The 12,560-nt window shown below is 30.2% G+C and overlaps 1 protein-coding gene across 2 annotated transcripts in view; it reads right to left on the reverse strand.

Annotated features, from left to right (window-relative positions):
* Positions 1 to 12,364, reverse strand: part of LOC143044628 (uncharacterized) — a 42,451-nt gene extending 30,087 nt beyond the window's left edge. Inside the window, exons 1-7 of one of the 2 annotated variants that reach the window (XM_076216687.1) lie at positions 12,206 to 12,364; positions 6,906 to 7,063; positions 6,084 to 6,279; positions 5,247 to 5,355; positions 4,470 to 4,567; positions 1,924 to 2,003; positions 1,144 to 1,252 (exon numbers count right to left, since the gene is read on the reverse strand). In XM_076216687.1, coding sequence (XP_076072802.1) covers positions 1,144 to 1,252; positions 1,924 to 2,003; positions 4,470 to 4,567; positions 5,247 to 5,355; positions 6,084 to 6,279; positions 6,906 to 7,051 — 738 coding nt within the window. In that variant the 5' untranslated portion in view covers positions 7,052 to 7,063; positions 12,206 to 12,364. Of the gene's footprint in view, positions 1 to 1,143; positions 1,253 to 1,923; positions 2,004 to 2,050; positions 2,131 to 4,469; positions 4,568 to 5,246; positions 5,356 to 6,083; positions 6,280 to 6,905; positions 7,064 to 12,205 lie in introns of both variants that reach the window. The other variant, XM_076216689.1, reaches the window with a different exon arrangement.
* Between the last annotated feature and the right edge of the window lie 196 nt (positions 12,365 to 12,560).

Raw genomic sequence — 12,560 nt, forward strand, 5'->3', positions numbered from 1 at the left:
TAACCAAAAACAGCAAAATTTCCTTAAAATTACCAATTCAGGGGCAGCAACCCAACAACGGGTTGCCTAATTCATCTGACAATTCCTGGACAGATAGATCTTGACCTGATAAACAATTTTACTCATGTCAGATTTGCTCTAAATGCTTTGGTTTTTGAGTTATAAGCCAAAAACTGCATTTTACCCCTATGTTCTATTTTTAGCCATGGTGGCCATCTTGGTTGGTTGGCCGGGTCACCGGTCACATTTTTTAAACTAGATACCCCAATGATGATAATGGCCAAGTTTGGTTTAATTTGGCCAAGTAGTTTCAGAGGAGAAGATTTTTGTAAAAGTTAACGACGTTGGACGACGGACGCAAAGTAATTGGAAAAGCTCACTTGGCCCTCATTTCCTGTTTTCACGACACAATAATTTGACTTTCACGTGTCACGCTTACAAAAAAACAGCAATCCCGCGTCACGCTTAGACCCCAATGAGACCCACTAACAATATAAGGATTCATTTCTATAACAACTATTAAACCCTATTTTGTTTTCATTTCGAAAAACACAGAGATAAATTGGTTCTCACAGTGCTATAAAATCTTGTGCAGTTATCATAAATTTAAAAAGATAGGAAAAAAGACAATTTTCAATTGTCTAAGTTTACATAATCCAGAACAAACATTTACAAAGTAAAAAAAAAATCACAAATGCAACAACAATTTTTTATCTATATTGTTTGAATTTAATAGTTAAGTTTTGTGAATTCTATGAGCCCTTCCAGAGTTTACATAAATGGAAAACTAGAAATAGATAAATTTTTATACCAAACATTTTAAAATTCAACTATGTCATGTATGTACAGTGGATAAATATTATAATAAACAATATGAAGTGATTAAATTTATTTTTAACAATGATGTAATGGGAAATTCTGAATGAGGTGTTCAAAATTGAAATCGCTGGAAATGACAGGACTGAGAAGACATTAATTTATGCAATAACCCACCACCTAGACCTTCATTGTTATTCAAGGTTGTTAAACATCCCATAGTAATAATCAATGTGCTGTTTATCGAATTTTAGGCTAACCTTTTTTATTTGCATACAAAAATAAAGAAATTAAGTTTTCACTGTAATAATACATATATAAACAAACCTCTTTTGATCTCATTTTAGATTCATATTCCTGATTCAGTCTCATTAATTCAATCCTTTTTAATTCTATCTCACTCATTTTGGCTTTATATTTTCTAGCAGTATCTGACCTAAAATCAAAAGAAGCGATAAATGAAGAGTTTTACTAACTTTTAGGTTGATATATTTATGGACAAATATACAGATGGGGAGAGCTGGATAGATTTAACAGGAAAGAGAATAATTGGCAAAAGCAATTTTTTTTTTTAAATAATGGACGAACCTTCACCCTTATCTGAAACCTTTTTATCCATCCACTATGAATTTTGCCTGCAGTTTTTAGTTAATGATAATTGTTTCAATTGTTTACTTTTAGAAATAGTTCTAATCTTAAAGCCTGACACTTATACAAGTATGTATATCGTGTGTCTTTCTATGTTATGATGTTACACTATTGTTTCAGATAAGGGTGAAGTTTGGTACCATTGAAACGTTTAAACCCACTGCATTTGTTTGCACCTGTTCTAAGTCAGGAATCTGATGTTTAGTAGTTGTTGTTTGTTGATCTGGTTTATAAATGTTTTTCATTTCTCTTTGTTTTATATAGATTAGATCATTGGTTTTACTGTTTGTATGGCTTTTCACTAGTAATTTTTTCTGGACCTTTACAGCTTGCTGTTCAATGTCATTTTGAAGACTGTAATTTGATCTTTAATGGTTTACTTTTACAAATTGCGACTTTGATGGAGAGTTGCTTCATTAGCACTCATTCCACTACTTATTTATATACAATCTAACTTACTTTGTGAGCTCATTCTTTCTGCCAACAGATTTACTTCCTTGTTCAAAGTTTTGTGTTTGTTGTAATCGTTCTTTTGTTGACTGAAAATGAAAGTGAACGTTACTGTATATATTGTCATTTGACTTACTGTTCCAAAAAAATCTTTCTACATTGTCTTTTGGACTCTCTGGTAGTTATCGCATTTTTTTCTCCTCTTTTCCGACATAACTGAAAATAACCCATACAAAAATAATGTTATATATGTGTAGGCATCAACTGAAATAAAAACTATTGCTTTTTTTTAAACTTATGACATGTGATGTCTTTTTGTCTTTTATTTCCTTGTTCAGTGACCATCCTGTTTTCCACAGGACAGTGCAGGTTTTTAGGATTTTAGGTGAAATTTAATTCAGTACTTTATTACAAATATTTGCTTAAGGAGGCTCGCGGGTACAAAAATTTCAGCAAAAAATTAAACATTTGTTTTTTCATAAATTTTTTTATATATTACACTATTAGTTATTACTTTATAATATGATACAAAATTAAACCAAAAAAGTTGATTCGGTTTGGCCCCAGATGACTTTTAAAATGTTTATATCATTGAAAAAGCTCCAAATTATCTCCCTTCGGTGCAAAATTGCTATTTTTTAGCATTAAAATTGAAATATAATCTTTTACTATTGGTGACCAACATTTTTTATTATTGTTTTCAAATAAGCTATATAAACTAAATAATTGTAAAATTTAAGTGATTTCTGTAATTAAGTTCTTTTTTTATTTCGATATTACCTCTTTTTCTCCTATTAGTTCAACAGAAAAAGAGTACCTTTACAAAAATGTATGCTTCTTTCCAAGGCAGATTGTGAGCGTAAATGATCAGTAACCCCTCTTTTTTATTTTATTTTTCTATTAGGTATAAGATAAAGCTCATTTATAGAAAAAAATAGCGAAATCTTATATTAAATAAAAAATTATTTAGACCTGTGAGCCCCCTTCATTGAATAAATCATTAAAATTTGTCAAATATTTATGCATCTGGACAATAAAAAGTAGCATTTTAGAAATAAATTGTTATTATAATGTTGACCTCTTAATAAAGTTGAAAGGAAAAAATCATGTAAAATCGAGCGTCTGTAGTGTGCATCAAAACATGTGCACAATTATTGTTACTGTGTCTTTTCTTTACTTAAATAAGGTTAAATGGACAAGACGAAGTGAAATGATTTGTCATGGGCTACCAGTATATAAAAAAAAATTAAAAAAAAAAAAAGGTGATCAAATAGGTGTTGCAAAATTAATAACTGCCTATTAAAATACACTCTCATTTATCTTGATTGTTGAACAATTGCAATATACATAATGCAAACAATAATCTCCCACTCATATGATGTGTTTGAGGTTTTAATTTTGCCGTTTGATAAGAGACTTTCCATTTTTAAATTTCCTAGGAGTTCAATGTTTTCAATCTTTTTACTTTTCTAACTTTAAAGTCTTCAGATACTTTTCAATATTAAAAGTAAAATAACTTTCCATTTTTGTCTAAATTTCAGTATTGAAATGCAGATCAGTATTCAATTTTCAATATATGCTGAGGTCTATCTTTAATTTCATAAATGCATGCTTCTTTCTCTTCAAATGATGAAATGTTAAGTGAAAAATTAGAACAAACTTATAAATATAAAATTTTAAAAATTTCATGCTTCACAACATGATTCATTCTAACTAAATTGAACATTTAATGTGTAATCTTGTGTATAAATAAAGAAAACAAGTCAATGCATGATACTTACAGTGTCCTTAATACTTATCAATAAAACATCATAAAAAATAAGAAATAATTCATGATAACTTGTATACTTTAAATAAAAAAAATTTCATACCTTTTTACCAAAATTCATTATTATAATGTAATTTTTCTGTGAAATGTTGTCTTCTAAAATTATTTAATCTTATAAACCTGCAAATAGGTAGATCCTTTTTCCATAATTTTTTTGTTATTGTATAATATCTCATAAAAGTATGAATCATTTTGCCGAAGATTTTATTTCTTCATAATTTTGTTTGTTTTTAGAAAATTTTGTTTTCTGATAACCATATGTTTTTTTTTGTATAACTCTTTCAAACCATGTAAACTTAAGGAAGCTGGCTTGTCATGTTTTGGATTTTTTGTCAGATTTTCGGCATCCTCTGGTTTTATCCATTTAAATGCCTTGAAAAAATTTGCCCGGTGACCCCCATTTTTCTTTTTGAAATACTTTAACATGTATAATGATAAGCCATCTGTAAAAGTCTTATAAAATGTTAATTACTTTTTAACAGTTTTTGAGAACTTTAACTTGTCAATAATAAAGCTATGAAAAGTCAAGAGAGGATATTTTCCCGCCAAATTTTCAATGGTTCATATCTTGAAAACAAGCACGGTGACCTATATATTTTTTTTGCTTTTTGGATTCCTTTATTAATTACTTATCAATATAAGCTAGTGTTTTGAAAAGTTAATTACTTTGAAACTGAGAAGCGAGCTCCCTTAAGAAATAGTATTTGTTGGGGTTGTTTTTAGATACCTCTTCTTTCCTGTGTATATGTTCTCTCTGTATAACTGTGTATTTCTCCAATCCTTGATTCAATTTTTTCTCTTCTTCTAATCTCTTTTTATTTATTGCTGTAAAATTGCAGAAAATATTGAAAACATTAACCAAGGGAGATAATTCAAATAAGTAATAGTCTACAAATTAAAAGATTTCAAAATATTCATAAGCACTATCTTTATGCAAGAATGAGAAAAATGTTTGCTAAATGTGACTAAATTGTTCTGATTTGACAATATTATGTATTGTATGTCAAAACTAATGCATATAATTATATGATATAAACTTTTAATTGAACAGTAAATATGTCATTCTTTCTACAATAAATTTCATCTGCATATCACATGTTTCAAAAACACAGGTTTAAAAATCTCCTTTTGATAAATTTCAATCAGTTTCTATTTAAAAATATTGTCTGAAACTGCTCTAGAAATGTCTATATGTCCAAAATTGTCAGAATGTTGAATTAGTTTGTAATATTTTAAAATTATAATCTCATTGCAAAAATTCAATGCCATATTCTTCTGTTTGCTGTTTATGTTTTGATTTATTTTTTTTTGCCAATGAGACAAATCTCCATTCAAGTCTTAATTAGTAAAAGTAAACCCTTATAAGTCAAAGTACAGTCTACAACACAGAGCCTTGGCTCACACCGAACAGCAAGCTAGAATGGGTCCCAAAATGACTAGTGTCAAACCATTCTTGTTTATTTTTATTAATATTAGATCTTTAACTTATGAAATTCATGCCTACCATTTTCAAAATCTCTCATGGTATGTCTGACAGCCCTCTGGTTTTTAATTATATCTCCTTCAATCCGTTTTAATTCTCTCTCTTCTTGTTTATGTTGCCACATATGATCCTGTATGAAAATATAATTAAATAATTCATTTTTCAAATTGAACAGAAAATTATATTTGGAATCCTTCTGAATAAAGCCTGTAAATATTGTTATAATTATCATTTGTGTTCCTCTATTGTTTTCTTTTATCATCAATTTATTTCTATTTTTTTTTTTTTAGCTTTCTGCTTGCTTGTCAATTATGTCAATGTATGAATGTTTGTGTTTTGTCCTCCATGTTTTCAAACTTAACTAAAATAAAACTGTTCAAAGTTTCTACAGTACACTTATAGATGAAAACACTGTAATGTAAATTTTTGTAGATCTTAATGCAAAATATCTTAAAACTTAAAAATTGTTATTATTAAAAATTATCCTTTACCTACAATATGTTTTTTCTTGGAGGTAAATTAATGTGGAATTAGTTTTGGTAATTCTAATTGTAGAACAACAAAGATCTCACACCACAGAAATCACAATATTTATAGGCGAAAGTGAGAAAAGCAATTGAGTTGAGATGACCAATGATAATCTGTTTATCGCTATTTTACCTTTGACAACGTTGTCAATTTCATGTAAATTTCATTAGCAATGCCACGTGCATCCTTAGTTTCTAGCAATAATTTTCAATCTCAACAAGTAGCATGATATAAAAAATTATCACAAAAAAAAGATCAAAGGAAAAATGCATAAAATAGCCATAAAAATATGTATATCACTGCTATGATATACTTTTGTTTTTATCTTACCTCAATAACTTTGATTCTTTTGTTATGTTCTTTCTGGCCATTTGCTATTCTGTTGGACAGAGACACAATGGATGGTTTACCACTGCCAGAATGTGATAGCTTTGTTCTTTCTTTGTTCTTCTTTACAACATAAGGATTTGTGAATCTTGTTGAGTCTAAAAACCCAAGTTCTGGATCAACTTTCCTTTCTTGCTCCCTACAAAAGATATCAAAGATGGCTTTAAAACACTGATCATTAGATACTTTAATATTTTAAAAAATTATTCAAAGTTCAGAACACAAAGTTGAAACCGTTCATTATATGCTGTAATGATGAGGAAAAATGGATCATAGTTGGAGTTTTGACAATGCTCATTCTTTTTTGAGTTCTTTTGAAACCTGAGATTACTAAGCACCCTGTATTTACTTTTTTTTTAAAACATATTTGTTACTGCCTTCAAATTTTTTTTTACAAATACAGCATTGTTTCAGTAATTTTTCAATTTTTCAAAGACATGTTAAATAATTATGATTATCCACTTCCACTGGAAAGCCATTGAAAGATTTAACAATTTCTCTCTCTCTCTCTTGTGATTAAATATAAATGCATTACAACCAGTTGGCGCCTTTCTAATTACACATGTAATCATAACCCAAAAAAAATACATCATGTATATGAAGAACTCTTATACTTCAGTTTAAATATTATTTATCACAGTTGAACATATGTTTAAATTGGCCTCACTGCCTTTTTCCAATTATAAATATAGTTTCGTATAGCTACCCCTGATCTAAATTAGCCAATGATAATTTTAGTAAAATCCTATCCTTAACTCTGATTACCTTAAAAAAGTAGCATAAGTTTTGCTCTGTTCTTTTTTCTCATCTTCATCTCTCTTGAAAGCAGGAGCACTTCCGGGTCGTCTCAACAAATTGTAACGTTGATGAATCAATGTTCCACGTTCAAAAGGTAAATCGGTTAAAACCATGACTTCTTAATTCTAAAAAAATCCAACAATTTTCTATATCAAAAATTGACAAAATTAAATCATACATCAAGTAAAAAAGAATACAATAAAATGTTCTTGCTCATAGGAATTGAGGTATCAGTAAGGATTACTGAGATCAACATGATCAAGGCAAAATTAATAAAGAATTGTTATAACTTGCTTGTCATAAAAAAGCAAGCATGTTCAAAACTTGTCAAAACATAATTTAGTAATTAGTAATTCAACAAATTAATTAATTATTAATTTGTTTGATAATCATATTAATTAAATTAATACCAATTGAATCCATACATATATTTACTGGTTGTCTGTCAATGAAGACACATTCATGTATCTACAAATACACTGTAACTCCCAAAAAATTATACATGTACAAATTGATATGACGAAATCAGCAAATGAGCAATATCACCGGCCACATGAACAACCTGGCCCTGGGGACTTCAATGTAATTGTAAATAAGCAAATAAATGTATGTGCATACCATAATAAATGTAACCAAAAGAGACAAAATAACCAGAAATCATGGAAGCCACCAAACAGCAGAAGCATGTTTATATGAACCTATGACTAATTGACCACTTATGGATCCTTTAAATTTCCTAACACAATGCTTATATTTCAATGTCACAGTATATACAGTAAGAATTGATTTAACGTTGATGTCGGTTATGCCATTTGTTTTTTACGCCAGCAGAAATAAGGAAGACATTTTGCAATATTGGCCAATCAGAAGAACTCTGGCAACTGACGAGTATATAACATGAGAGTTAAAGAGCAACAACTTGAATAAGTGACTTCTGGTACCAGTTCCTTTTGCTCCAAAAATGCACTCCTCCCTGGCTTCCTCTTTGCACCCTACATTTGAATTTCCATTAAAACAACTGTTGAATTATAAGATGTTTTTATGGTTGTGTAAATCAAATTATCTATATTTTCATGAATGAAATGAGTTAATTTGTTAAATGAACATTTTTTTTTCTGGTAAGTGAGGACAAATTATGTCAATGGTTGACCTGTTTAAGGTAACACGATACCGAATGACGTTACGCCACGAGTTATCGTTCCTGACGTTATCGAATAACGTTCACACATATAAGCCAATGCAGCGGGTTTTGTGTGACATTCTTAACGGTAACTTTCCCTAGATGCAGAGTGCCGAGAGTTTTGATGCAATACGGTTATTTGACATAGATTGTTTTATCGTTTTCCGGCAATCATTCTGCTCATTGTTAATCTTTAAAAAGTATTACTTTACTTTTTAAATATTCTGTTTCTTTGATATTTAAGCATCTGCACGCTTTATCTATATATTTTCTTATGCATAACAAACACAGTTTTATCACTTTATTTTTATTCTTGGTATAGATATATGAAGATGTTGTGTGAGTGCCAATGAGACAACTCTCCATCCAAATAACAATTTATAAAAGTAAACCTTGGTTTATTTTTGCAATAAGCACTTATTCATGATTCACGCCGTATCCCCATGAAATTTTGTTTTGAAAGTAGAAATCTAATTTATAGAAACTTAGGATTATGTGTGAAAAAAACGGGGAATTCTACAACTATTAATACGTTTTAAAATGGTCATCAAAAATACCGCTCGGACAAAATGGAAATTTATTTGGATGAGAATACGGATATAATTAGGGGGGAAAGCACAATACAAGCAGACGTTGAAAATCATACAGAAAATAGTTTGTTTGTATGGAATGTAAAAAAGTGGTTATTTAGCCGAATAACTTTTCCTGTGTTCCATGTGTAAATAGTCTCTGAAATTCATTGGTCTGTACAGAGTAAATTCCATATAGTTTTGGAAATATTTTACTATACAGTGCCAGCTTTGTAATCGTATAAACCAGGTCTACTCAGGACGGACAGCAACATCGGAATGAAGCATTAGAAAGTTAACGAAGGCTGAGAAATACATGGGCATTTGATTCGGCAGAAATAAAATAACAAAATTCAGGTTCCGTTACAGTCTGAATAAAGCCAGCCCCGAGTATCCACTTGCGTCTACAAACGCAAGTTGATAGTTAGGACTGGCTGTAGTCAGACCGGTTCCGTGTTCCCTGATTCCGTTGTAATTTTTTTCTCGAAATTTACATGCAAACGACTGACTTTTTATTATTCAAACGGCAAGAGACTGTAAAAAAGCTAGATCCGTTGAAATCATTTAGATTTTATATTCGGGTTAATTTACGCTTGCATGGGTATTTGGTGTTTTTTTAGTTTTGAGTTGGAAATAATGTACATGTACAAGTTGGGAGACAAAACGACTGAAAGAAAATTAACAAAGTTACCTTTTAGGGCTCTGAGCGCCATATTGCAGGCATACTAGGTGTCGGAAAAGGCCCGGAAAGTTTCCTTCTTAGAATTAGTGTTTAGAACAAGTATATATATACATAAATAGCGTCAGTTAAAATTTTCCCGACCATCATCGCGGATGCCCTGCCTCTATTGCAAAACCTACCTATTGTTTTTATTGTTAACTTGTTCTCGTTCTGAACATGCATGAAATATTTCCCACTGGACGTTAACCAACCAATAATCAAAGCAATTAATCCTAAAATTTACACCCGTCACTTGTAACTTTAGTTGTTAAAATTTAAATCATTGCCTCTAATTTTTTCAAAAAATTCAACAAAGTTTAAACGCAGACCGCGAGGAAGACCAAAATTGAACAGTTACGCAAAACTTAATATCTCCGTTACCGCTTGCTCATTATGGAAGTGGGGTAACATGAGACTTTATTTGTAAAAGTACAAGTACAAATAAAAAAAAATTGTGTACATGTACATGTTATTTGTACAAAAGTTGGCTGATAGAATGATAAATGGAGATATATGATATGCAATTTATAAGATAGCTGGGCATTAATCAAACGACATCAACACCTTGAAGACATCAAGAAAATCGTGACTATAATGCTAATTGGAATAGTACATGTATCTTTACACTTCTTATTTGTAGTTTTAGTAAACGTTGGAAATTTTTTAGTATGTGTAGTATAATTGTCACAGTAACATTTCAGTCTCTTGGTAAATATTAGTTTAAGTCTTAAAACTTTTGCTCTTCTCTAGAAAATTCAAACTATAATGAAATATAAGGAGATGCGGTAAAATTTCCAATTAATCAACTTTCCACCAAAGACGAAATGAGGGAAATGCTAGCCTCCTTACACTGCTACTACATTTCAGATCTCCAAATTACCATTCCATTATATGAACTGCATATTCAAAAATATGCATTGTCACCAAATTACTTATAGAGCACGTATCATCATATTGTTTAACATTTGTCCGTTCGACCGTTAATCCCGCACTTCTTATATATAGGGTTAATTTGGCTAATTATTAAGAACTGCAGTCGTTTTGCTTCAGCTTTAAAACTATGTACCTGGTGTTACTACTCATATTATGGTGCGCATATCGTCTGGATTTTCTTTTTTGTTTCATGACAGGTTGCTGGATTAGGCATTTTGATAAAATACAAAGGCACACAGAGTACAGACTCCGGCTTACATCTAATACAGGTTGAATTTCAAGCTGGAACTTTTAAATTTCGCAATTGTTTTACTTATATAGAATGCATATATGATCTCAAGATTTGTTATGTAAATATTTTTTCACAAATGACAGAATGTTGAAATTTGTGAAATTTTGCATACAGTTTGCTAACCCGAATAATTCAGTCCCTCCCCGTAATCGATCTCTTCTACTTACTTAGTAGTAAGCAGAATATAACGACTGAAATATTCGGGTTAACAGTTTGCAAGGTTTGTCCGACTTGCTGAGCAAACAAGTAACACATTTAATACACCACGCAGAGTACTCTATACTACATGTATTGTATGTACCAAGTCAATAATATGGCAGCTGTTTATCATTCTTTTGATATTTTTTAGCTTTTGATTTCGTCATTTGATAAGGGATTTTTTCGTTTTGAATTTTTCTTGGAGTTTTGTTATTTTATTTTTTTGGAATGTGTATTTTATCAGGATCATTATTTTTCCTCATAATTTTCACAAATAACAGAATGTTTAATCTTTTTTGACTGATGCATCAAATGTGTCTTTTATAAACAACTGCTTTCAAAATTGTATTGTATCGTCCCGAACATGCATGAACTATTTGCCACTGAACGTTAAACAACCATCAAACCGAGCAATTTAAAAACTGTTAAATGAATCAAATTTTTTAAAATACTATATTTCTGCATCACGGAATGCAGTGATGATACCACCATTGTCTAATATGACGGAATTAAAATGTTACACGTGAAATGTTTCATTTAATTTTCACGTAAACTTAACAAATCTGATGGTATTTTTATGGTTTTAATCAAATTTTAGAACAAAGATATTATCTAAATAATATTATTTCAAATATTAACGTGAATTTAACGTGTACAAAATTCCGGTGATTTATGCATGAACTATTATCATAAGATTCACACGGAACCTGTTCACGCAAGTTTCAAGTCATGATATGCTCGTTTGATGTGAAAATTGGACGATATTAATATTAATTCATTTTAGTGAAATTCCATGTGCAGGACGAAATAAAATTATATCTGATTCAGTAGAGTTTTATATTGCATTACTAGAACTTTACGACCGTCGACAGGGGAAATGAAAATAAAATATACTCATTCAGATCCCGACACATATTTTTTTCTCCATTTCTCTGAGAAGGAATAACGTTATATTCCGTACACCATAACGTCACACGTTTTTGGTCAAATTCTAGGCCTATCGATCAACTTTGAAGCCATTTATTTCAAAAACAAGGATGGTGACATATGAGTTTCTATACGTGTATGGATTCACTATGCAATCCTGGATATTATGTTAGTTTTTTGTTTTTCTTCGTATATGAGAAAATAGCCATCCATTCGAAAATTTAAAAAAGTAAGCCGAAAAAAAGGCATTTCCCCTATATACCTAAGTAAATTTGTCGCCAAAATTGACGTTTTCCTATGAAAATTACAAAAAAACAAAAATGGTGACCCCCATTTTTTATTACATATTCCGATGTAACTCGATTCAAAGTACACGTATGCCAAAAATTTTGGAAATCAGGAGATATGCCATTCGGTATCGTGTTACCTTAAATATAAAAGTCTTACAGAAGTGACAGCTATTTCAATATAAAGTTCAAAATCGTATCTCTAATGTGTGTCAGTATTGTGTTGTAGTCTTGTTTGTCAACAAATAACTAAGCTTTTTTTAGAAAGTCTAGAAATACTGTGGCAGCCGCCATTCGTCGTCCTGGAGATTGTTTATATCTCGCGATAATTTGCGGGATTTCCCTTTGCCTTATTTTAAAACTAAGAAAAGATAGAGTAAAACTTCAAAAAAAATATTAAAATAAATTTACAATTTCCGAATGATATGAAATTTATAGCACTTTTTTTAAGAAATGACTGAAAATACACAAATTACTCGGTTTTCATTGATTTTTTATTTTTAATTCATATGTCC

This window comes from Mytilus galloprovincialis, chromosome 9, assembly GCF_965363235.1.
Source record: "Mytilus galloprovincialis chromosome 9, xbMytGall1.hap1.1, whole genome shotgun sequence".
Taxonomy (NCBI): Eukaryota; Metazoa; Mollusca; class Bivalvia; order Mytilida; family Mytilidae; genus Mytilus; species Mytilus galloprovincialis.